The sequence below is a fragment of the Aspergillus sclerotioniger genome (genome assembly GCF_003184525.1).
Source record: "Aspergillus sclerotioniger CBS 115572 chromosome Unknown BO94scaffold_7, whole genome shotgun sequence".
Taxonomy (NCBI): domain Eukaryota; kingdom Fungi; phylum Ascomycota; class Eurotiomycetes; order Eurotiales; family Aspergillaceae; genus Aspergillus; species Aspergillus sclerotioniger.
In genome coordinates, this window is record NW_020290997.1 from 263,202 (window position 1) to 283,547 (window position 20,346).

The window sequence follows — 20,346 nt, forward strand, 5'->3', positions numbered from 1 at the left end:
GGCCTCCAGGATTCAGGCATCCTTATATTTCTTTCCAGAGCGCCACGCGGTTGGAATTGAATTTTGACTGGAAAGGAGGGAAGGGCAAATCAACGGTGCAGATGAAATGCGAAACCGAACAAAAATAGAAAAGAGCCTGAATCCGGTGGGCACGAGTACGAGGGAATTGCCTCTTTGGGATGGGATAGCCCTGGCAGCGGAACCAACCATGCGCAACCCGTGGGTCGCCCCTGGAGTTTTCAAGATCTCCCCTGGCTTTTCTTCTTTTAGTAAACTCTTCGTATTCGTTCGGCCCTAGTGGGCTCGGTTTCTGGCCGGCAATTATGCCTCCACTACCCACCTCCACTCTATACTGCCCCGTTCTGCAATCGCTGGGGCCTGATGAGATCAGCACTTTAATTTTTATGCAACGGGTGACGCCATGCACGTGGTCCCTGCCTGGATATTCGGGAGACATGCCTGCGTTCTCGCAGATAAAAAGCCACCCCTGCACCGCTATTTCCCATCATCTAACTGCATCGCATCCTTCAGCCCATCCATCCATCATGTTTCCGACCATTGTTTCGGCCCTCTTCCTTGCCGTCACGGCATCTGCGTCTTCCGCCTGCAAAGTCACCCCTTACGACCCAGCATGGCCTTCCAATGCCGACTGGGCAGCTCTCAATGCCTCTATTGACCACCGGCTCCTCAGCACCGTGCCAGTTGCATCATCCTGTTGGACCGGAAACCCCTTTGGATCTTCCGTCTCTTGCAGCGCCGTTGAGGAGGATTGGGCCAATGCTTCGTGGCAATCCCGGTTCCCCGAGTCGATCGATTACCCTGTCTATGCGAACAACTCCTGCTTGCCACCAACTGCCGATGGCTATCTCGCAGAACGCGGCTGCACAACCGGCGGCATGCCACAATACATCGTGAATGCCACCAGTGAAGAACAGATTGCGACGGCGATGAAATGGGCTGCTGATCGCAACATTCGCATTGTCGTCAAAGGCACCGGTCATGATCTCAATGGACGGTATGTGGTATTTTTATGCTGTCTAATCTCTGCTGACTCCCCATAGATCTAGTGGCGCCTTTGCATTGTCCATTTGGACCTACAACCTGCGAAAGCTAGTGCGCAACACTTCTTGGCGGAACCCATCCACCAACGCATCCCAGGACGTGTACATTGTCGGCAGTGGCCAGCAGTGGGGAAATGTGCTCGACCTAGCTCTTGAACAAGGCAGAGTAGTTACCACCGGCCAAGACCCCAGCGTCGGACTGGGTGGCTACATCCAAGGCGGCGGCCACGGTCCCATTTCACGGACATATGGACTCGCCGCTAGCCACGTTCTCCAAATGAGAGTGGTGACCACAGAAGGCCAGATCCTAGTTGCCAACGATGCCGAGAACCAGGACCTGTTCTGGGCCCTCCGTGGTGGTGGCCCCGGTCTGTACGGAGTCGTCACCGAGTATGTCATCCGGCATCACCCAGTCCCCCACAACGTAATCATGGGCAATGTCCTGATTGGCCCCAAGGACGGTAGCAACGCCAGCGCCGAGAAGTCCTGGGACGCCGCGGTACGCCATCTCTCTGCACTTCCAGACCTCATGGACGCCGGAGTAGCCGGGGCCTGCATGGTGGCCACCGGCGAGATGGCCATGTCCTTCGCATCACTCAAAGAGTCCACAACCGGGGTAGTGATCAAACAGGTCTTCTGGTCCTTCAACTCCACTCCCGCCGCAATGGAAGCCCTCGTCAACCCCGTTCTCGCCAACATCACCCAGGCAGCCGGCAACAACTCTCTCACTGTTTCCTTCTCTGCATCCAACTCCGGGAATTACTCCTCTTTCTACAGCGCCATCTCCGGCAGTGAAGTAGCCGGTGGACAGAGTCTCGTGTCCAGCCGTCTCCTCGGACGGGCTGAGCTGGTCGATACCCCGTTCCAGAAGCAAAAGGGGTACCTCAAGATCGCCATGCGCTCGCAAAACTCCACAGCCGGAACCTACGCCACGGTGGGACTACAGGGTGGACCTGGTGTCAGAGACACGCCCCTGACGGCATGGGGCGCCATCCTTCCCGCGTGGCGTTCCGCATATCTCCATTTCATTTCGAACGGGGCCACGGTGGACCCGGTTGCCGCTGGGTCGCCGAAGCTGGCGTTGGAGAGCGCGGCGCGCTATAACGAGGCTAAGGAGGAGATGTGGAGAGAGTGGTCGCCAAATTCAGGGGCTTACATGAATGAGGCCAATCCCTACGATAGCAACTTTAAGCATGATTTCTATGGTTCCAACTATGATGGTCTGGTTCAAATCAAAGCGAAATATGATCCCAGTGAGAGTCTATTTGTGCTTTCGAGTGTTGGGAGTGACAAGTGGCAGTATGATTTGGACTCTGGCCGACTCTGCAAAGGGAATTGAGGGGATCAGTACGAGATGGAGATGACTAGCTAGACTTGTTCCTTACTTGTACATACTTATTAAGTTTTCTAGCATAACCCCGTTACACCTATAAATATAAATTTACCATTCAAGAACGTTGACGCCCCATGACTCATCCACCACCCGGGTTCATTCTCTACATTCCTATAACAAGCCCATTATCTTCGATGTATCACAACTAAACATCTTGCTCAACATTAATCCTGTCGTGATGCACTCCCTAGCCAATCCGTTGAACCCCCACGTGACATCCCAACAACCCCCAATTACAAGGTAGTCCCCACAACTCTCAAAACGACAAAAACAACTATTAAAATCACACACCTGCTTGTTAGGCAATAAATCTCGCCGTCCCCACAGATCAAGGTGCTGTAGTGTAGTGGTCATCATGAAACGTTGTGGTTCTCCCGCAGCGCCGTTTCGACCTGGGTTCGATTCCCAGCAGCGCCAGAATTTGGCGTTTGTGCTTGATCCTTTTTTCTTTATACTAATAATCTACTTTTTTGTTTTTTGGATGGAAGGAATATATATATATATGATTTGTGAGTGAAATGTGATGCATGGTACTTTTGGAATTATATGGGGTTGTGTATAGGGTTGTGGCATGGAACCAACCTTAAGTACTGATTTCCCGGGGGTTTCATAGCATAGGAAATATAATTATAGCGCAGAACAGTGCTTGGGACAGATAATGATCGCTAAGTTGGGCAGAGGGAAGGAATCAAGGGACGGACACCATACGAATATGCACCCCCCTACGCAATAAACTAAGACAACTTAATAGGATAATACCACAATCATATACACCCTGAAAAACTAACATACACCCCGACACAACAACTTAGTCATCTCTGCGTAATCGGTAAAATACTCATCACCCCACTCATATTTAAGTTCTGCGCCGCTAACATATACGGGAACCCGACTTTCTTGGCCCTGCCCACCCACTCCACCCCATGTTCCGTCTCCACCATATCATGGGCCAACTCAATACGAGATACGGAAGGAACAAGTGGGCCAGCAAGCCCTGCCAGGAAAGGAAATTAAAGCCCACCTCTCCACCACTTCAAAGAGATTAGATAAACTGGATCAGATTATTTTAGTCGGGGAAGCCGGATCAACCCGTCGAACCCTAAAGACCAGCCTCGCTCTAACCTGCCAGGGTATTCTGTGCGAGTATGACCAGTGCAGCCGCCAGGACATGACATATCCAGTCCAGACAGGACTTTGAAACACTTTCAATTCGTGTCCACCAAACAGGATGCCGTCTGAGGAGAAAATATCTGCGCGTCTAAACAGAAGCTCGTAATTATTGCAGGATCGTTGCCATCCCTGCAGCCTTGATGCTCAGCCTCTGTGGTGCTTCTCTTCACTGCTAGGAGTCGTTACAATCAGGGCGCCAAGATGCCCTGAATGTGCATATATTAAACTGCTATCCCCCAGACCGAGCACAGTAGTGAAATGAACTTGAGAGATGCCCATTCAAGTCCACTGCTCCTGTGATCCGCTATGTCTGATACTTTTTTCTCCAGCATTCCGGCATGTGCAGCCTGGGATCCCGCCATTAGTCCTGGTGACTATGGCTACCGACCCAGCCTAGCATGGAGAATTGTATTCACGATCCTATTCACTCTCATCGCCATTGCTCCGCTGATCCACCTAATCCGCACTCGCGCCTTTTGGACATTCTTCTTCATCATGGGCGCTGTTCTCGAGGTTTTCGGTTAGGTTTGCAAGAGCCATTAGCTACCACTGCGTGTATTCCAGGGCCGGGTAAGTTCCAGACCACATTCCCCGTGCCAAAGGCATACAAATCACTCTGTCCCAATCCGGCCCCTCCTGGGCCCGAGCAGACATCTACGTCACCTTCTGGGTCCCAATCCAACACATCGGTCAAATGTCGCTCGAACCGGGATCGAACCAGGGATTTCTCAAAAAAAAAAAAAAATAGAATCTCCCCGACTGGGAGTCGAACCCAGGTCTCCCGCGCTTGTTCCTGTTAAGGATTGACAAGCGGAAATCATGACCGTTAGACCATCGAGGATTGGATAAAGTTAACTGTGCGGATAATGTCATCATATACTCAGGGCTAGCCAAGGTGTGCGTGGCAAAGTATCGACTCGATTTGGGGTGTGGAAAAAGGGTATTGTTTTTCTTTACTTACCAAATACCCAGCACTGCATTGTTAACCTACGGGCTTTTTATTACGCTGGACCGAAGGAAGGGAATCAGGGCAGCGTGAAATAAGTGCCTCAGGCCAGGGCATCGTTTGTATGTTGTCAAGCTACACCAGAATATCCTCTGGTCTATCTCTATTTCATCAATAGAGGAACTATACAACAAGGAAGTGTACATCTGCCACCCCCACCGCCACATCCAACTGCTGCTTGATAATCCTCGCCTCTGCATGTCTTCCCAACCTCTCCAAACACTCATAATACCCATGCAACGCCCACACGGTACCGGGATGTTGATGCGCACGAGTCAACCGATCCTCAATCCCCAAGTCCTCCGCATATGCTCTCGCCGCCTCCTCCACATGTCCCTGCTCAAGCAACAGCGCCCCATAGGCATGTCTCGTGGGGACCATCCAACCCCATGGCTCAGTGTACAGCAATGCATCGTCCTCCCGGACCGCCTGGCGTAGATGCTCAAATGCAACATCGAAATTATCCCGTCGGTACTCAATCTCCCCGTTCAACATAGCCGTAGCCACCTTCATGACATCCACGATTCGGTTCGGGTAATCTCTTCTCGACTCAGGGACCCGGTTTGCGGCAGCGAGGTATAGTTCGCGTTGGATGTCCGCGTCGGTAAGGTTTCGTGTTGCCGCGTAGGCGATTCCCTTTCCGTAGTACGTCATTGCCGTGGTCACGCAGTACAGGTCTTGTTTCTCGGCCGGGGGAAGTGGAAGGGCGATGATCTCATCCCACATCCCGAAGCGGATGTAGACGTGGACGCGAACGGATTTGAAGAACTCGAGCCAATCGGCTAGAGGGGGCGATTGGGTGGTGAGGATGTCCTCGGTCAGGGTGGATTCCATGGGGTCGAGGGCTTGCAGGGCAATTTGGCGTTGGCCGGAGAGCATGGCGGCGTAGATGAGCGAGTGGTAGTCGTGGAGGCGGTAGAAGCTGTACATGTTTTTGGCGCCGTGAAGGGCCAGGTATTTGTTATCGGCGTGCACGGCGGCTGTGTTGGAGGCGATTGCGCGACGGTAGTCCCCGACGAGGATGTCGAGGTGGGTGGGCATGTGGTGCAGGTGGCCAGCGTCGGGGACGAGGTCACGGAGGAGGTCGGCGGCGCGGAGGGCCGTGGAAGGGGTGGAGGCCGGGGTGGGAGGAGCCCTGGGGGTGGTTAAGGAGTGTGGTGGTGAAGAGGTGTTGGAGGGTGTGGACGGGGGAGGAGGCAATGGGAAGGCCGGATTTGATGTCGAACATTTTGCGTTGGGCTGTGTGCATTTGGGCGTCGATGTATAGGGTGATGGCGTCGATATCGTTGGGGAAGCGGGCATGGACAGCCTGCATGGCGTGGCAGTAGGCGTCGTTGATGGGGGTGTAATCAGGGCTGGGATGAGGGGTGGGGAAGCGTGTCTGCATGGCTTCGATGAGGGATTGCTCAAGTGGGGTAGCTGAGGTGGTTTCGAGGAGGGCATGGGCATGGTGAATGGCCTTGTGGCAGAGCTTCATGGTATGTTCGAGGTCGATGGGGTCAAAGAGGCGGCATGCTTTGTTGTAGTTGGGCCCGGCGGCATAGGCCAGTCCCCAGTAGGCCATGGCACAGGTGCGGTCGTGGACAATGGCCTGCTCGAAACATCGATACGCCTCGGCGTGGTTGAAGGCATAGCTCCAGATGAGCCCACGGTTGAACCAGATCTGCGCGGATTCGTTGGCGGTGCTGATCTTGCGGGTGTAGGCGCCCAGATTGAAGTAATCATCGGTTGGGGGGAGGGGAAGCACGGAATCGGGGACAACAGACATGGTTGATCTTGGGGATGGGATCTGTGAACGTAGAGACTATGAGGGGAATCAGGCAAAGTGAAGCCGGTGGGCTTTCTTGAAGCAAGGTTCTAATGTAAGAACGATGGCGGTTTAAATAGATGAGCTGCTCATGCCATGACTAAGGACGACCCAGATCAATGCCAGATCCTATCATGGACTGCGCTGCGTAGGTTAGTCCTCTGCTGATTGGGGATATGATATACCAGACAAGTGGAGCCGTTTCTATCACGAATGGCCGAGATCAATCCCAGAGGTGGTCTTATAATTTTGGTGATACCCTTTATGCCCCCCAATACCTCGTTACTCTTCGCCTCTAGGAGATATTCCGCATTCTCATTCTTTGTAGAAATCGCACTCCTATCAGGATTTAGGATTATCATGACATGTAGAATCACTTTAAAAATAAAAAAAATTTATGGTTTCACTTCATCAACGTTAAGGGGGGTGGCACTACTTCATATTTTGATGCAACTATAGGTTTGGAAATAGTATGCGGGTTTAAGAGCCGCTATACCGAAATTGGACTAAATGAGGGGTAACAATAATTGTTTCCTTATGATTCTGGCATCAAACACCGGGTCACCGAGGGATTGCCACCCAAATGCCGACTTGGCGCAGTCTAAATGTGGTACATTGCCACTGACATAATTTCACTAAATATAACTGTAACTATTCAGCTTCCTGGAAGGGAATCATAAAAGAAAATAAAGAAGTATTTTTTCCTCCTTTCACCTTATTAGTGGCAACATATTTCAGTCATCAAATGCCGCTTCTAAAGGAAAATAGTTTATAAAACAACCGACTTTTTTAACCCCTCGAAAAAGGAAACAAGAAGAACAGGGAGGTTGAAAACAGTTAGTTTGAATTTTTCATATATTCGATAACCTCTTTCGATACCCTTATCTGAGATATTCGGAATTCAAATTCAAATTATACATGTGTGGACTCCACCTCTAATCCAGCACATAAGTGAGAAGGTGATAGGGGTAGCCGCGCTAAGCAAAGTAGGCTAGGATTGGCAACATCCCTCCTGATACTACGACTGTTCTTAAGCATCCATCGTCGTCGCTTCGTATACCGCATCACACTCCTTGGCCATCAGCCCCACTCCCTCAAAGACGAAATCTGCCCGAATCGACGCCCGCAACGCCTCCATGCCCGACTGCAACTCTTCCATCAACCGCTCCGCGTCTTGCACCTCGGTTTGAGCACTGGCCCGATCAAGCAGGTAGTAGACGCTGTTCAGGTTCCCAGCGTAGAAAGCCGCGCGGACACGCCATAGTACCATGGCCAACCCATAGAAACTTTGCAACTCAGCGCAGGCCATGTAAGGAATGGACCGGGGTGTGCCTAATCGTCGGAACGCCCAAGACACAGAGGTCTCAGTGTCAGCTGCATCGGAGTATGTCGGGTTCGGAGATGCCAAACGGCGAAAAACGCGCGAGACGACAAGAGAGGACTGAAGGCATATACGGATGGACTCTTGCTCGGTGAAGGGGAAGAGGGTGTTTATTTCGCTGATTCGACCCGGAGACAGCTGAATATGGTGGGAGAAGAACGGAACTGCGCTATTTGGAAGGAAATCGCACTGTTTGCTGAATATCATTGGGGGGTCCGGGAAGGCGCGGACACGGTGCAGGGTGAGTCGGGCTGAATGAAGGAGGGCGTTGGATATGGCCCATAGATTGCGCTCGGCGTCGGCTTCGGTGCCCTGACAGTTGGCTACACAGCGGTATCGGGCTGCCTCAGCTGCTAATTCGAGGATTGATGAATCTAGATGTTTGACCTCGTATTCTAGGGAACTGAGGAGCCCCTGATTGTTGCCATTGTCCTCTCGGATGAGTTGACGTCCAATGAAGCAACTACGGAGAAGAACTACTTGTGCGTTCATTAAAAGTGGCCATGGCTGGATCACAGAGGGCTTTGGTTAGTCTGAATAGCTCTCAAACGGAGATAGCCAAATATACGAACCTCGCGGCAGCCACGAAATTCCGGCAAAGGAGTGGTGATTCGGAGATCATCACAGGTAATGAGCGGAGGCTAGGCGAAGGTTAGCGAAACGAAGTAATACAAGGATTACAAACAGACCGATGCAGTTATTATAGACGACTGGTAAACCAGGAATATCTACTATAATTAGCATGAATAGGATGCGGACGGGACGTAGGACATACCGTTCCCCACCAGCACCGCCTGCATGCATCGAAACAATCGGTCGGCGACTTTTGCGTGTGTAAAGAGAGGTCCATGGCCATAGTCAGGGCTTGATTTGCCCTGATACGCATCTTTGCGATGTTTCGCCGCTGACAGCATTCGTACATGCTGAGAAGCCCCAGGGCCAGGACTGGCTCCATCTTTCGAGGAATGCCGGGATGTAAGGTACTCTGCGGGCCCTTGGCCAGATCAATCGGCGAGGATGACTCGAGGGAATCCTCGGAAGATTCCAGGGCAGAGCGCGCATACAAATCAGCATAAGAGCGTCGTAATGTGACAGCTTCACCGTCCGCCGCATGCACGTCTCCAGGCGGGGGAATCAGAGCAAGCATCGCCGCCAGGGCCAAGCCCAATGATGAAGTAGGCCAATAAGGAAGACGAGAAGCATTTGCATCGGGTGAACGAATACGCAGTTTCTCAAATCGATCTTCATACTGGGGCAATGCCGGTGGAGGTAGCAAGGGAAAATACGGGTGAATGAAGACATAGTACGCGTTGATCCTGGCAAGTGGAGGGAAGTGGGTCAGTCTCACCCTCAGACGGTCATTCCACAAGATCGACATACAGATCTTGATCACATCGATACGCCCGGAGGCTCCTTGCGGGAAGCTCTCCAATTCCCAGAAGCTCCTGAGTTTCAGTAATGCCACTGAGTGGTGACGGAAGGCCTGTGCCACTATCCTCAAGGGCTCTACCGAACCGCCGAGGTCCACTTTCGATCGATGACGGTGACAAGAGCGATACGGGCACGGTCGTATCGGTCTGCAAGTGAGGATGATAGGCTTCACTATCCACATCCAAGGCATCGGCATGAGTTTTCATCCTACTCTCATTTAGCAACCGTTCTGCCCTTTTCATGGCCAGTTCCTCAGCGGCAGCGGCGCCTCGCCTCGCGCCTCCTCGTCGACTGGGGCGATATCGGCATTCTTGTTGGTGATTCAAGCACTAGCTCAATCAGCTGATCTTTGTCGAAATTATTCTGAAGATAATGCCTACGTTGGTGCACGGATTCTGGCCGTCACAGCGGGTTTTGGAGGCGCGGCTGTTGTCAATCATTCATTCATCGCTGTCAGTGGTGGCGCTTTGCATCAATTTTGAAGAGATCTGCCACTCACCAGGCCAGACAGGCCAGCTTCACTGGTCGAGACGTAAGGGGCATTCTTCCTGTCTGCTTCTTTCCTCTCCAGCCCTTTGTTTGAGTCCACCTTTCCTCTGGATTGGAGTGAGGAATAAAGATGATGTAAAAGAAAGACAAAGTGGAGATTCGGCGTTCGACTCGGCGTTCGAAAGTGGGGCTTGGCGGACTACAGTGGCAGAAACAATCCATACCCTAACATTGACTTTTCTCTTTGTTTCTTAACTATGCTAGGTTCTTTATGAATTGAGTTGATATAAGTTACCTTTTTACGGATGGAGTTCCCATATTGTCTATGGTAATTTGTGATGTTCTCGTTTTCAAAGGGCCAAAATATCGCTCATTGCGCCACCTTTGCAGGGATGGTCGCACGGCCCACTTCCCCTCTTTTGATAAGATAAGCCGTCCCCCCGTAGTTATATAAACCCTAAGGCGAGCATCCAGCGTGGCCTCTCGTATTCTGCACAACACCCCTCACCTTGGCATACTTCTTTGTTCAGAGCTCCATCGTCTTCAGAAACACCACGATGGCACAAGGAACAGTCTCTCCCATCCCAGCCAGCGCTGAATACTACGACCTGGGTTCGTTTGGCCACACCATCACCACCACCAGTCCTGACACCCAGACGTGGTTCAACCGGGGCCTGACATGGGTGTACGCGTTCAACCACGTGGAAGGAGCCTACTGCTTCGAACAGGCAATTGCAAACGATCCGTCATGCGCAATGGCATACTGGGGCCTCGCCTATGCGGTAGGTCCCAATTACAACAAGCCATGGGAGAAGTTCGATCAGAGAGACCTGCATTCCTGCGTGCAACGAGGCTATGATGCCGCGCAAAAGGCAAAGGAGCATGCAGCCAATGCTAGTCCTCTTGAACGAGCTCTCATCGAGGCAATCCAATCCAGATTTCTGACCAGCCACCCTGCGGATGACTACCCCGCCCTCAATAAAACCTACGCTGGCGCCATGAAGCCGGTCTACGAGGCATTTGGTCATGACCTGGATGTTGCCACCCTTTATGCTGATTCCTTGATGAATATGACACCATGGGCTCTGTGGGATCTCTTCACTGGCAAGCCGAACCCCAACGCCGCCACCATGGAGGTGAAAGCCGTACTGGAACGAGCGCTCGCGCAGGAGCAGGACGGTTCAACCAAACACCCCGGTCTGCTCCATCTATACATCCATTTCATCGAGATGTCCCCTACCCCCGAGCTAGGCATTAACCCAGCCGATCACTTGCGCAACCTTGTCCCTGATGCCGGTCACGTTCACCATATGCCCACTCACTTGGATATTCTCATTGGTGATTGGCGGCGGTCTATTGTCTCCAACTACAATTCGACCATTGCAGATGACAAGTACTTTCGCAAATCGGGAGCCAAAAACTTTTATACCTTCTACCGCATGCATAACTATCACTCCCTAGTCTACGCCGCCATGTTTGCCGGTCAATCCAAGACTGCTCTCGAGGCTGTCACTCGTATGGAAGCAACCGTGCCCGAGGAGGTCCTGCGGATCCAGTCTCCACCCATGGCCGACTGGCTGGAGCAGTTCATGCCTATTCGTCTGCATGTCATGGTGCGCTTCGGCATGTGGGAGGAACTCAAACGCAAGGAGCTGCCCCACGATCAGACGCTATATGCAGCTACCACCGCAGTTGCGCACTATGCCCGAGGCGTTGCCTTTGCCGCAACTGGGGACGTCCCCACTGCTAAGAAGGAACAGGACCTCTTCCACAAAGCGTGGGCTCGGGTTCCTGAGACTCGCCTGGCCTACAATGGCAAAATGGTCGACGTACTCCAGGTGGCCGCGGCCATGTTAGAGGGTGAGATTGAATATCGCTGCGCCAACTACGATAAAGCCTTTGAGGCTCTCCGCCGTTCGATCGAGATCGAAGATAAGTTGCCGTACAGTGAGCCTTGGTCGTGGATGCAGCCAGCCCGTCATGCATACGCTGCCCTTCTGATGGAACAGGGCCACCTTGAAGAAGCAGCACTCACCTACCGCGCCGACCTCGGTCTGGACAACACTCTTATCCGTCCCCGCCGACACCCCAACAATGTCTGGTCGCTGCAGGGATACCATGAGTGTCTGGTTCGCCTGGGGAGGCTGGATGAAGCGGCTGTTATCGAAGGGCCGGCTAAGTTGGCCCTTGCTGTGGCAGATATTCCGATCAAGGCGTCATGCTTCTGTCGCTTGGATACTTCTCAAGCTCCGCAGGTCCTGGACGGGTGCTGTTCCAAGTGAACGAGCTGCTAGGATTGCTGCGTTTATCTGTTGGGCCTTGGACAAAAGCGTTCTGTTCGTCTGTGTCCTCTTCTTGTATAGTATGGCTTTGTTGCTTCTCTTTATCAAGTTGACTATTATTGTCACTTGCGTTGAATGCAATTGGTTGAATGGATAATCCTTTCTGGGGTTAGCTTACATATGTAGTAACTCCATTAGTCCCGATCTCGCTGTCGATTCACCACTTGACTCCACGGACCTCTATGCTTCGTCACGTCTCCCTTTTGTGACTTGGAACCTTCATCAGTAGAACGATAAACGCCTAGAATAGCTAACAAAACAAAGTCCAGGGAATGATCCGTCGTCAATTATCTCGGCACCTACGAACCAGTATCATCTCCGTAACCGGGGAGCTCCTGTGGAGCAAATTGGGAAGGCATCAGCGAATCGGATGTCCACCTCAAGCCCGAGGATAGGGCAAGTTGGGATTTGCCTACATCCAACCATGCACGACCCCGCAGTTTTCACGTGCGAGTGCTTACATTTACACTCACAAGGTAAACCTGGGGGAGAAAGCATTAATAATGTCGACGGTTTATTAATGCCGGCCCCATATGCAGAGATTAAACGTTCGTATCCAACTCCGCGGTGAACACCTCGAGAAATATAGAGCAGTCCAGCCCATCACTGACAACTACGACTGTATCATTGCCTCATACCTTACGCAAAGGTCCCATTTCACCACTCTCCATAGCCCTTCTGACCCAATCAATCATCACAATGGGCGCCAACACCTCCGCCGAATACCCCACCACCAGCACCTTCTCCCAACGCGGCCAAAAAGCCGTTGAGAAAGGTACCCATCACACCGTGTGGGACATCCTCAGCAACCTCTGGGATCCAGAGACCAACCCATCCGGAATCCTCTCCGTCGGGGTAGCCGAGAGCACACTCCTCCACGACACCCTCGTCGAATACATCAACGCCAACATCCATCTCTCCACCAAACACCTCACCTACAACAACGGCAGCATGGGATCCAACGCCCTCCGCGCATCAATCTCCCACTTCCTCAACCGCCACTTCAACCCCATCCAACCAGTCGAACCGGGACACATCCTCGTCACAAACGGCTGCTCATCCGCCCTCGAACACCTAAGCTGGACATTCCTCAACCCGGGCGACGCCATCCTCCTCAGCAAACCATACTACAGCGCCTTCAAGACCGATTTCTCCCTCCGTCCTGAAGCGGTCGTTATCCCCGTGTCTATGGGGGACATCGAGTCCCTAAGTCCAGAGTCTATCTCCGCGTATGAGACCGCAGCAATCGATTACGAAAAACGCACTGGGAAACGTGTTCGCGCTGTCCTGCTCTGTAACCCGCATAACCCGCTCGGGAAATGCTATCCCCGTGACATCATCATCACTCTCATGCAATTCTGTCAATCACGTCAAATGCATCTCATCAGTAATGAGATTTATGCTTTATCCGTATGGGACAACCTTGTCGACACCAACAATGAAACACCACCCACCCCCTTCGAATCCCTGCTCTCCATCGACCCCACAAACCTCATCTCCCCCTCCCTCATCCACATAATCTGGGGCATCTGCCTAACCTCCCGTCCTTCACAGGTACAGTTGATGATGTTGACCCTGCTATGCTATGTCTCCTAACACGGAATAAGAGTATTATTCATCACCGGGGGGGGGGGCGCAGTCTCTTGCGCCTCGCCTTAAACCCCCAACGCCACGCTGCAAGTGAGGCGACAGGACCAGACGATTCTTGGATTTCCCGGACAACAATAAGGCCTCAGAGAATCGCGTTTAGCCTTAGGACTTGGGATGCTGATTTGATGACAGACTCGTCCTTCTGCACATCCGGACTTTCTGGACCTTCTCCGATGTCTCGTCTCTGGAAGTCTGATCGTACTGGGGGGCTTACCTACTCAATTCTGTCTTAGTATTGGCACTAACTCGGGTTCAAAATTTCATCCACACCTCTCCTCTTCTTTCCCTCCCACCCTGAATGCTTTGCTCACCTGTCTTCCCTCCCTCCGAACCCTGTCCTCCTCGACTTCTCGCCTCTTTGCATAATAACCCGGGATTAGACGCCTCGACAAGATAGACACTCATTTTGCGACAGTGGCGAGCTACCCTTTGTAGATGGTGGACCTAATCAACTCTCACAATCGATCGGAGTATGGTAGGATGGCGGCTATCTCTCCTCATCTCATCTCGGGTGTCTCTGGTTTCTAATCATTCGATTCCACCAGGCTCCAACCATAATGTGGCTAGGATACAGCCTCAGCTTTCCGGCCAACCACGGCCTTCCCTATACCGGCGTCTCCTGCGAAAGTCGACTAAGCTCCTAAATATTCGACAACACGGACAACAGCTCAACACTGGCATCGTGCCGCCTGGTCCTGTCGAGGCTCCCATCGAGCACGTCGCAACAAGGAACAGATTCAAGCCCCAGGGCTTCTTGACCCCTGGAAGGAGGGCCAAGATACCCGCTATATTCTCCTTGGATACCGGGGCAGGTGTCAGCACTATGCGGCGAAGTATCTATGAGCAACTGCATCTTCCGTTAGAATCATTCTCGGGCCATCTACGGCCAGTCCAGAGCAGATCGGACAAGAACACTATCAAACCCTATGGGATAGTCCGACAGGTTTCGTGGCATTTTGCTCAAAGAGCCAGGACCTACACTGCAGACTTTTACGTGATTGACGATGATGAATTCGATGTCATTATCGGTCGGCCGGAAATTGAAAAGTATGCGCTTCTACAACCCAGTGCAGACATCGGCCCTTTTGTCGTGCGGGACCTGTCCTGAGTTGTTCAAGCAGCCGGACAGTTTATTCCATGCATGAATGTATATGTACGGATAGGTTGCTCTGTTGACGTGTTGGTGCATGTTGATAGTAGGAACCACGTGTGCAGAGTCCTGCATTGACTGCAGTCTGTAGTAGGCTGTCTTCGCCCAATTTTGATTCACTATGCACAAGGGCTTGGAAGGCGTTGATGGATTACTGGTATTAGATGAGTCATGCATTTGGGTAGATGGCGGGAGTTTAAAATGCATCCTGTGAAATTTATGCCAGCAATTTATTGATCTATTGTCTGATTTTTCAGCTCCGGGGTAGTAGCCATCCACGTTCCTTCCTATCCTCCCGAACTCCCACCTACATGCATTAGACAACCCCCCCAATTCTTTCTCCGAGATGTCGGCCTGCCAGCCCAATCATGCACGGCATGCACATCTTGATTGACAAACCACCAGTTCTTGCAGCTGCGCAGGAGTGTGTCACGAATTGATAGGATAACCATCATCTAGTCGTTCGCGCTCAGCCTTATGTTGAGTTCTCGATCTATGCTACACTTCCTCCACGTTGAGGATGCAAGCAAGTCGTGCATGCGGCTCTTACAATTGTCCTCATGCCGCCTTCAAGATATGAACCCGGGTGATTTCTCCGTTTGAAGTCACAACGGCACAGCTACAGTCTTCTAGGAGACTGCGAATTAAGGAGTGAAGCACATCGAGAAAATGGTACGATGACACCCACGGCAAGCCTGAAGCTTTTCAGATGCAAACTCCCTCAATCTGACATTGCCCATCTCCCCAATAGGCACATCCACACCTCATGAGAATTTATTGCACCGGTCCGAATGAGGGATGTATCGGTCTTAAAGCGGCTATCATGACCGATTTAGATATCAATATCCTCACCCCCCACGGTCACAGGGATCTTGCCAACTTTCCCATCAGAGAGGGCGGCGAGTTCTCGGTACAGGCCTCTACGGAGGATGTCTTCACTGTTAGGAATTGTGTCCATCTGCATATCTGGACAGACGAATCTACGAGGCTGGAACTGGTAATCTTCTACATCCCTACGGACGACAGTCCGATCCTCCAGACCCCCCCAGATGTGCACGTCATTCTAGGGAGGAATTCCATCCTCGCTGCTAAGGAGCTTGGTGGTCGGCTACCTTCCATAGCCCCCCTACGGCTAGGCCGTGAAAGTCAAAGTACACCACTCGATCCTTGTTGTATAAGGCTAGATGAACTGACTCTTGCGTAGGTCAGGCCGAAGAGCGAGAGAGAACCCGCGACTCGAGGAGGCAGCAGGCTGCGAAAGTCCAGGAGGCCAGAATTGAGCGGGAAGCGCAACAGTCTAAGGCTGAGGAAGAGAAAAGACGTCAAGCTCGGAGGTCATAGCCTGGTGCTGATGGGGAGCAACCACGGGGAGTGCGACCATCAGATATTAGCTGAATGAACACGTTCGTTATCTCATCCATGCAATAATATAGTGAGCCAATCACATACTTGTATACAGCTGCGCCGCATATTGCCCTAGCCCGAGTTACCAATCACCTTCGGCCACTTATCAGCAATCGGGACAGTGTTGAGATGATAGGTAGGATTGCGGTGTGCCCGGCTGAGACGGAATTGCTTTTTCATCCCTGCTTTCCCCGTGCCCCGTGACATTAATTTCCGGTGACTGCCGCGTATTCCGCATCATTGCCACTAGTATTCCATACAGTCATGTATTGCCAGAATCCACCTGCAAGGCTGGCCGGTGGCGTGAACGAAACACCTGCAATCAGCCAGAAGGGATGTCGCGAGGGCATAAGGACATCATAACTACGTTACCTTACGCAATGACTTCTTGTCATGGCCATGATAAAGCCAGTCCGAGACACCGATGTATCATGACCGTTGATTGCCTATTCCTTTACATGAGCCGGGCGCGGACGTGGGGGCGTTGTTCAACATTGATTCGTCCCGACGCTCATCCCTTTCAACCAATGGGTAGCCTAACTCCGGATATGCGGGAGGCTGAGTGACGCCTCGCCGGAGCCCTCATAAGGCTCTTCCATCCGCCCGCTGATAGCCAATCCTTGGTGCACATGTCAAAATGTCCTGGTCTAATTCCAGTAAGTCGACAGTCACCCCATGCATTATCGCGTTTGGATGATGAACACGCTAACAAGGCCGGCGATGAAGGGCTTTTGAGGGATCATGGTGGCCACGAAAGTGAGCATCTAACACATCATAGCAAGTTTCACACCACTGAGAATGTAATTAAGGCTGCAGCTTTAATCTCGAATAGGTGGCCATGAGGCTGACTTGTTTAAGAAGCCATTTCCGCACTCCTCATCCATGGACCCCCAGAGACCCAAAATGCGCGTCTGGTTTATCTGGGAAATTTTGGCTTCGGCACTGCGTTGTTCCACTTTCCCTCTTTCTCAATATGTCAAGCGTCAAACTCACACCCAAGGTCACTCTGTTTCCAGAGTGGGAATATCACCTGTGCGTGAGCAACAGCAAACGCAACCGGAACACCAAGCGCAAGAAAAGAATGATCCATCAACGGAATCGCCCCTGGAAGCCGGGACCAGCCATGAACTCGACTGTCCGGATAGAAGCGCAGGATTGAGCGAACTGCTAGACCCTGTTGTCTCGGAAAAGGAACCATCGCAGACACCCCAACCGCTCGAACATCTGGACCAGTGCAACTTTGTCTACGACGTCATGGTGTGCCCATCCGGTAAAGCCGAGCTTCAGCGCCGGATGATGCTCAGTTTTTATTCGGATGTTAACATCATGTCCGATGAGGTGTCCCGCAAACTCGACACAGACCTGGAGCCTTACTATGGGGAACCGATCCCAGTTGTGGGTCACCCCGACCGCAACCCTCTTGGAACCGTCAAAGCTCGATGGACCTTCTGTGGACGGGCGAAACCCTACCGGACTTTTTTCTACGTTGTCTCGAACGTGGAGTATGATCTTCTCATCGGGAGACCTTCGATGCGGCAGCAGGAGCTTTACAAAGCGGATCCAAACATTGCGAAGAGACTGAATGCGTCGTTTCGGGGTGACCAAGATCGGCACTAATCTCATCGACGGGATCCCAAAAGGAATCAACTGGAAGCTGATTTTGACATTCACTTTTTTCTTCGTGCAGCCGGGTTCCCCTGCATTTTGCCAAGTGTCATTTTCTGGGTGGAACCTTTGGACTTCATTGGTGGTTGGGCTGCAATCATGCAGGTGCATGATTGCCAACACACCTGGCTGGCGTACTCGGGTTTTCGGTATCTTTGCTCACGGTGATTGGAGTGATCGGGTTCGAGCTGCATGGCTCCCCTCTTGTTTTTGCCTCCCAATTTCCTCTCCTTTTCAGCTATACATGTACATCCTGTAGTCAATCAGGGCTAACCTGAACTGACTTATGTGTCAAATCAGCCTCGTAAACTCCGAAAAGGATGTACTAACAATCAAGCTTCGACACAGCTCGACTAGCGCACCTCATCAGCTCTGTAGCACTCTAGACTCTCACCTTCACCGCATACTAAACACCACTCTAGGCTTGAGCCCCAGAGCTGCGCCCCACTGGCACCTGATGATACATCTAGCCTCATCTTACAGCAATTGCCCCACTCTCCTTCAAACCTAGTATCATTATAAACCCGATCTCTCCACTACACGACCCCCATCTTTCCCTAACCAACCTATCCCATCACCACATAGATCACCAACCCTAACCAATCCAAAATGTCACACCCCGAACTCGACGGCTACGACAAAGTAGCCTCAGCAATGGCCCTAGAATTCGGCTCTGCTATATTCCGCCGCTTTACCAAACTCAACCTCACCTATCTACTCTACCTCCAAGGCGAGCTGACCTACATCGAACGAGACCTAAAAGCTATAATCAAAGAATCGAAAAAATCAGAATGTCCGGAGAAATGGAGCTATTTCTTTTCTGTAGCTGCGATGAAGAATTCGGAGTACTCGGCGCAATGGGAGAAGGTGCTTGAGGGGAGGAGGTTGTTGAGGGAGTATAGTATGTTTTCTTCTTTTCATTTCATTTCTTTGATATAATTCGGTACTACTTAAAGTGTATCTCATTCCTTCATCAACCACCCCCTAAACCTAACCCCAATAATCCAAACAAGATAATAACCACCAAACAGACAGCACACTCCTCCAACTATCCCAAATGACACAATTCAACAAACCCCCCAAAACCGACCTCGAGATCTTTCGCGAATTCCTCGATCGAGAAGAACACGCCAAAGGTACGATGATCGATCCGATAGATCAATGGGGGGAAGACAACGAAGACGGTTTGATCTGCGTGGGTAGTCCCCACGATACATCGGATCGGTTCACCCGATGGGTGAATACGACTTTCGTTTCGTGGTTTCATGATAGGTGGGGGGTTAGGGATAGTGTATGTTCTCTACCCGCTTCCTTCCTATCCAAATCTCTTCATTATTATCCCCCTTGAAGGATAATTATTAATAAAAGTAATCAGCAACGCCAAGACCTCGAAGCCGGCCTATACATCTACAACCACCAACGGATAAAATCCCACACCTACCTGATCAGTCTAATCATCTTGGGATTGTTACCCGCGACGTCGATGATCGTGTTATATTTTCTCACCAACACGGCGGCAAAATTGGTCACTATATTTGTGTATAATATGCTGTTTGTGATGGTTATGGGGTTGATGTCTAAGGCGGGTCGGGTGGAGATTTTTGCGGCTGCTACGGCGTGAGTTATTCCTTGTGTTTGCTCCTGGGGTTGGATGGTGTGTGCTAATGGGTGTAGGTTTGCTTCGGTGCAGGTTGCTATGATTACGACGGGGAATTTGAAGTCGTGAGTTGGGGTGTGGGTTTATTATAGGGGTGGGGTAGATTGGGGGTGTATTGGATTGTTTGGTATAGAGGTTGGTGTGTTAGATGGCGTAATGGGGGTTAGGGGTAAAATGGCTTTATGGGACTATAACAGAGGGATTGTTCTAAGGGGTATCTACACACACACACACAACTCATTAACGCCCGGCGGCTCAGCCGAAAGGGCAACTATCACTAATCTATCAACACGAAATCTAGCGTACATCTGCAGTATCTTCTTCAAACCCATACATAGATCCTTTCAGTATATATTCTCTCAGCTGCCAGTATCTTAGGAATCCCTGTACGTTAGTAGTTTTATTAATAGACTGGCTTGAAGGCGCTTCTTCAAGTATTTAACATCCTATCTTCAGCAGTTAAAGCGCGTCTATCATCTGTGGCACAAGATGGTTGGTGTAGGTTAGTTAGAAAAAGGGTGTCATTGTCTTGGTTAATATGGTTAGATAGCGTCAAGTCGGCCTGTAGCAATGGTAAATCATATTGAGGCTCGTACTGTCTCTAAGTTTGGCGTCCATTGCTGATCATCAGAAGGTGATTTCCCGCCTAGACAGAGAGAGAGATTGCCCTGCTGAGTTTGAGTATATTATAGCAGTGCGATCCGTTACATGGTCCACTTCTGATATTAGAAGAGAAAATA

The 20,346-nt window shown here is 51.3% G+C and overlaps 9 protein-coding genes and 2 non-coding genes across 11 annotated transcripts; 8 read left to right on the forward strand and 3 right to left on the reverse strand.

The window, feature by feature from the left end:
• Positions 1-545: 545 nt before the first annotated feature.
• On the forward strand, positions 546-2,400 carry BO94DRAFT_564218 (putative isoamyl alcohol oxidase; the record flags this gene model as incomplete). The annotated part of the gene is made up of 2 exons (XM_025614404.1): positions 546-1,015; positions 1,062-2,400. The coding sequence occupies 2 exons, from the start codon at positions 546-548 to the stop codon at positions 2,398-2,400; spliced, it is 1,809 nt and encodes a 602-aa protein (XP_025469809.1).
• A 386-nt stretch (positions 2,401-2,786) lies between these two features.
• Positions 2,787-2,871, forward strand: BO94DRAFT_t102. The gene has a single exon. It is a non-coding gene; the product is annotated as a tRNA-His (tRNA).
• Positions 2,872-4,375: 1,504 nt separating this feature from the next.
• BO94DRAFT_t112 lies at positions 4,376-4,465 on the reverse strand. The gene has a single exon. It is a non-coding gene; the product is annotated as a tRNA-Asp (tRNA).
• A 211-nt stretch (positions 4,466-4,676) lies between these two features.
• On the reverse strand, positions 4,677-6,536 carry BO94DRAFT_532845 (uncharacterized protein). Its single transcript, XM_025611206.1, has one exon. It carries the CDS (start codon positions 6,077-6,079, stop codon positions 4,754-4,756), a length of 1,326 nt encoding a protein of 441 aa, XP_025469810.1. The 5' UTR covers positions 6,080-6,536; the 3' UTR covers positions 4,677-4,753.
• Positions 6,537-7,370: 834 nt separating this feature from the next.
• BO94DRAFT_564220 (Zn(II)2Cys6 transcription factor) lies at positions 7,371-9,838 on the reverse strand. Its single transcript, XM_025614405.1, has 7 exons — positions 9,749-9,838; positions 9,630-9,675; positions 9,199-9,578; positions 8,594-9,134; positions 8,508-8,546; positions 8,391-8,459; positions 7,371-8,325 (listed from the first exon to the last, which is right to left on the reverse strand). Exons 1-7 carry the CDS (start codon positions 9,790-9,792, stop codon positions 7,468-7,470), a joined length of 1,977 nt encoding a protein of 658 aa, XP_025469811.1. The 5' UTR covers positions 9,793-9,838; the 3' UTR covers positions 7,371-7,467.
• Positions 9,839-10,220: 382 nt separating this feature from the next.
• On the forward strand, positions 10,221-12,187 carry BO94DRAFT_532847 (tetratricopeptide repeat protein). Its single transcript, XM_025611207.1, has one exon. The coding sequence runs from the start codon at positions 10,296-10,298 to the stop codon at positions 12,018-12,020; it is 1,725 nt and encodes a 574-aa protein (XP_025469812.1). The 5' UTR covers positions 10,221-10,295; the 3' UTR covers positions 12,021-12,187.
• A 296-nt stretch (positions 12,188-12,483) lies between these two features.
• On the forward strand, positions 12,484-13,676 carry BO94DRAFT_573271 (pyridoxal phosphate-dependent aminotransferase; the record flags this gene model as incomplete). Its single annotated transcript, XM_025614959.1, has 1 exon — positions 12,484-13,676. The coding sequence occupies exon 1, from the start codon at positions 12,780-12,782 to the stop codon at positions 13,674-13,676; it is 897 nt and encodes a 298-aa protein (XP_025469813.1). The 5' UTR covers positions 12,484-12,779.
• A 108-nt stretch (positions 13,677-13,784) lies between these two features.
• On the forward strand, positions 13,785-14,838 carry BO94DRAFT_622251 (retropepsin-like aspartic protease; the record flags this gene model as incomplete). Its single annotated transcript, XM_025617059.1, has 2 exons — positions 13,785-14,205; positions 14,276-14,838. The coding sequence occupies exons 1-2, from the start codon at positions 14,166-14,168 to the stop codon at positions 14,836-14,838; spliced, it is 603 nt and encodes a 200-aa protein (XP_025469814.1). The 5' UTR covers positions 13,785-14,165.
• Positions 14,839-15,499: 661 nt separating this feature from the next.
• Positions 15,500-16,278, forward strand: BO94DRAFT_358691 (uncharacterized protein). Its single transcript, XM_025607159.1, has 3 exons — positions 15,500-15,552; positions 15,632-16,031; positions 16,085-16,278. Exons 1-3 carry the CDS (start codon positions 15,550-15,552, stop codon positions 16,219-16,221), a joined length of 540 nt encoding a protein of 179 aa, XP_025469815.1. The 5' UTR covers positions 15,500-15,549; the 3' UTR covers positions 16,222-16,278.
• Positions 16,279-17,538: 1,260 nt separating this feature from the next.
• On the forward strand, positions 17,539-17,901 carry BO94DRAFT_554622 (uncharacterized protein; the record flags this gene model as incomplete). Its single annotated transcript, XM_025613730.1, has 1 exon — positions 17,539-17,901. The coding sequence occupies one exon, from the start codon at positions 17,539-17,541 to the stop codon at positions 17,899-17,901; it is 363 nt and encodes a 120-aa protein (XP_025469816.1).
• A 657-nt stretch (positions 17,902-18,558) lies between these two features.
• BO94DRAFT_544105 (uncharacterized protein) lies at positions 18,559-19,675 on the forward strand (the record flags this gene model as incomplete). The annotated part of the gene is made up of 4 exons (XM_025613164.1): positions 18,559-18,850; positions 18,981-19,240; positions 19,325-19,566; positions 19,624-19,675. 4 exons carry the CDS (start codon positions 18,559-18,561, stop codon positions 19,673-19,675), a joined length of 846 nt encoding a protein of 281 aa, XP_025469817.1.
• Between the last annotated feature and the right edge of the window lie 671 nt (positions 19,676-20,346).

Coding starts and splice junctions, on each gene's coding strand:
- BO94DRAFT_532847 (XM_025611207.1), top strand. CDS start 10,296: ATGGCACAAGGAACAGTCTCTCCCATCCCAGCCAGCGCTGAATACTAC.
- BO94DRAFT_532845 (XM_025611206.1), bottom strand. CDS start 6,079: ATGCCCATGCCCTCCTCGAAACCACCTCAGCTACCCCACTTGAGCAAT.
- BO94DRAFT_564220 (XM_025614405.1), bottom strand. CDS start 9,792: ATGCCCCTTACGTCTCGACCAGTGAAGCTGGCCTGTCTGGCCTG. Junction 8,460..8,507: donor CGTCTATAATAACTGCATCG/GTCTGTTTGTAA, acceptor ACCTTCGCCTAG/CCTCCGCTCATTACCTGTGA. Junction 8,326..8,390: donor AATTTCGTGGCTGCCGCGAG/GTTCGTATATTT, acceptor TCTGTGATCCAG/CCATGGCCACTTTTAATGAA.
- BO94DRAFT_358691 (XM_025607159.1), top strand. Junction 16,032..16,084: donor GCTAGGCCGTGAAAGTCAAA/GTACACCACTCG, acceptor ACTCTTGCGTAG/GTCAGGCCGAAGAGCGAGAG.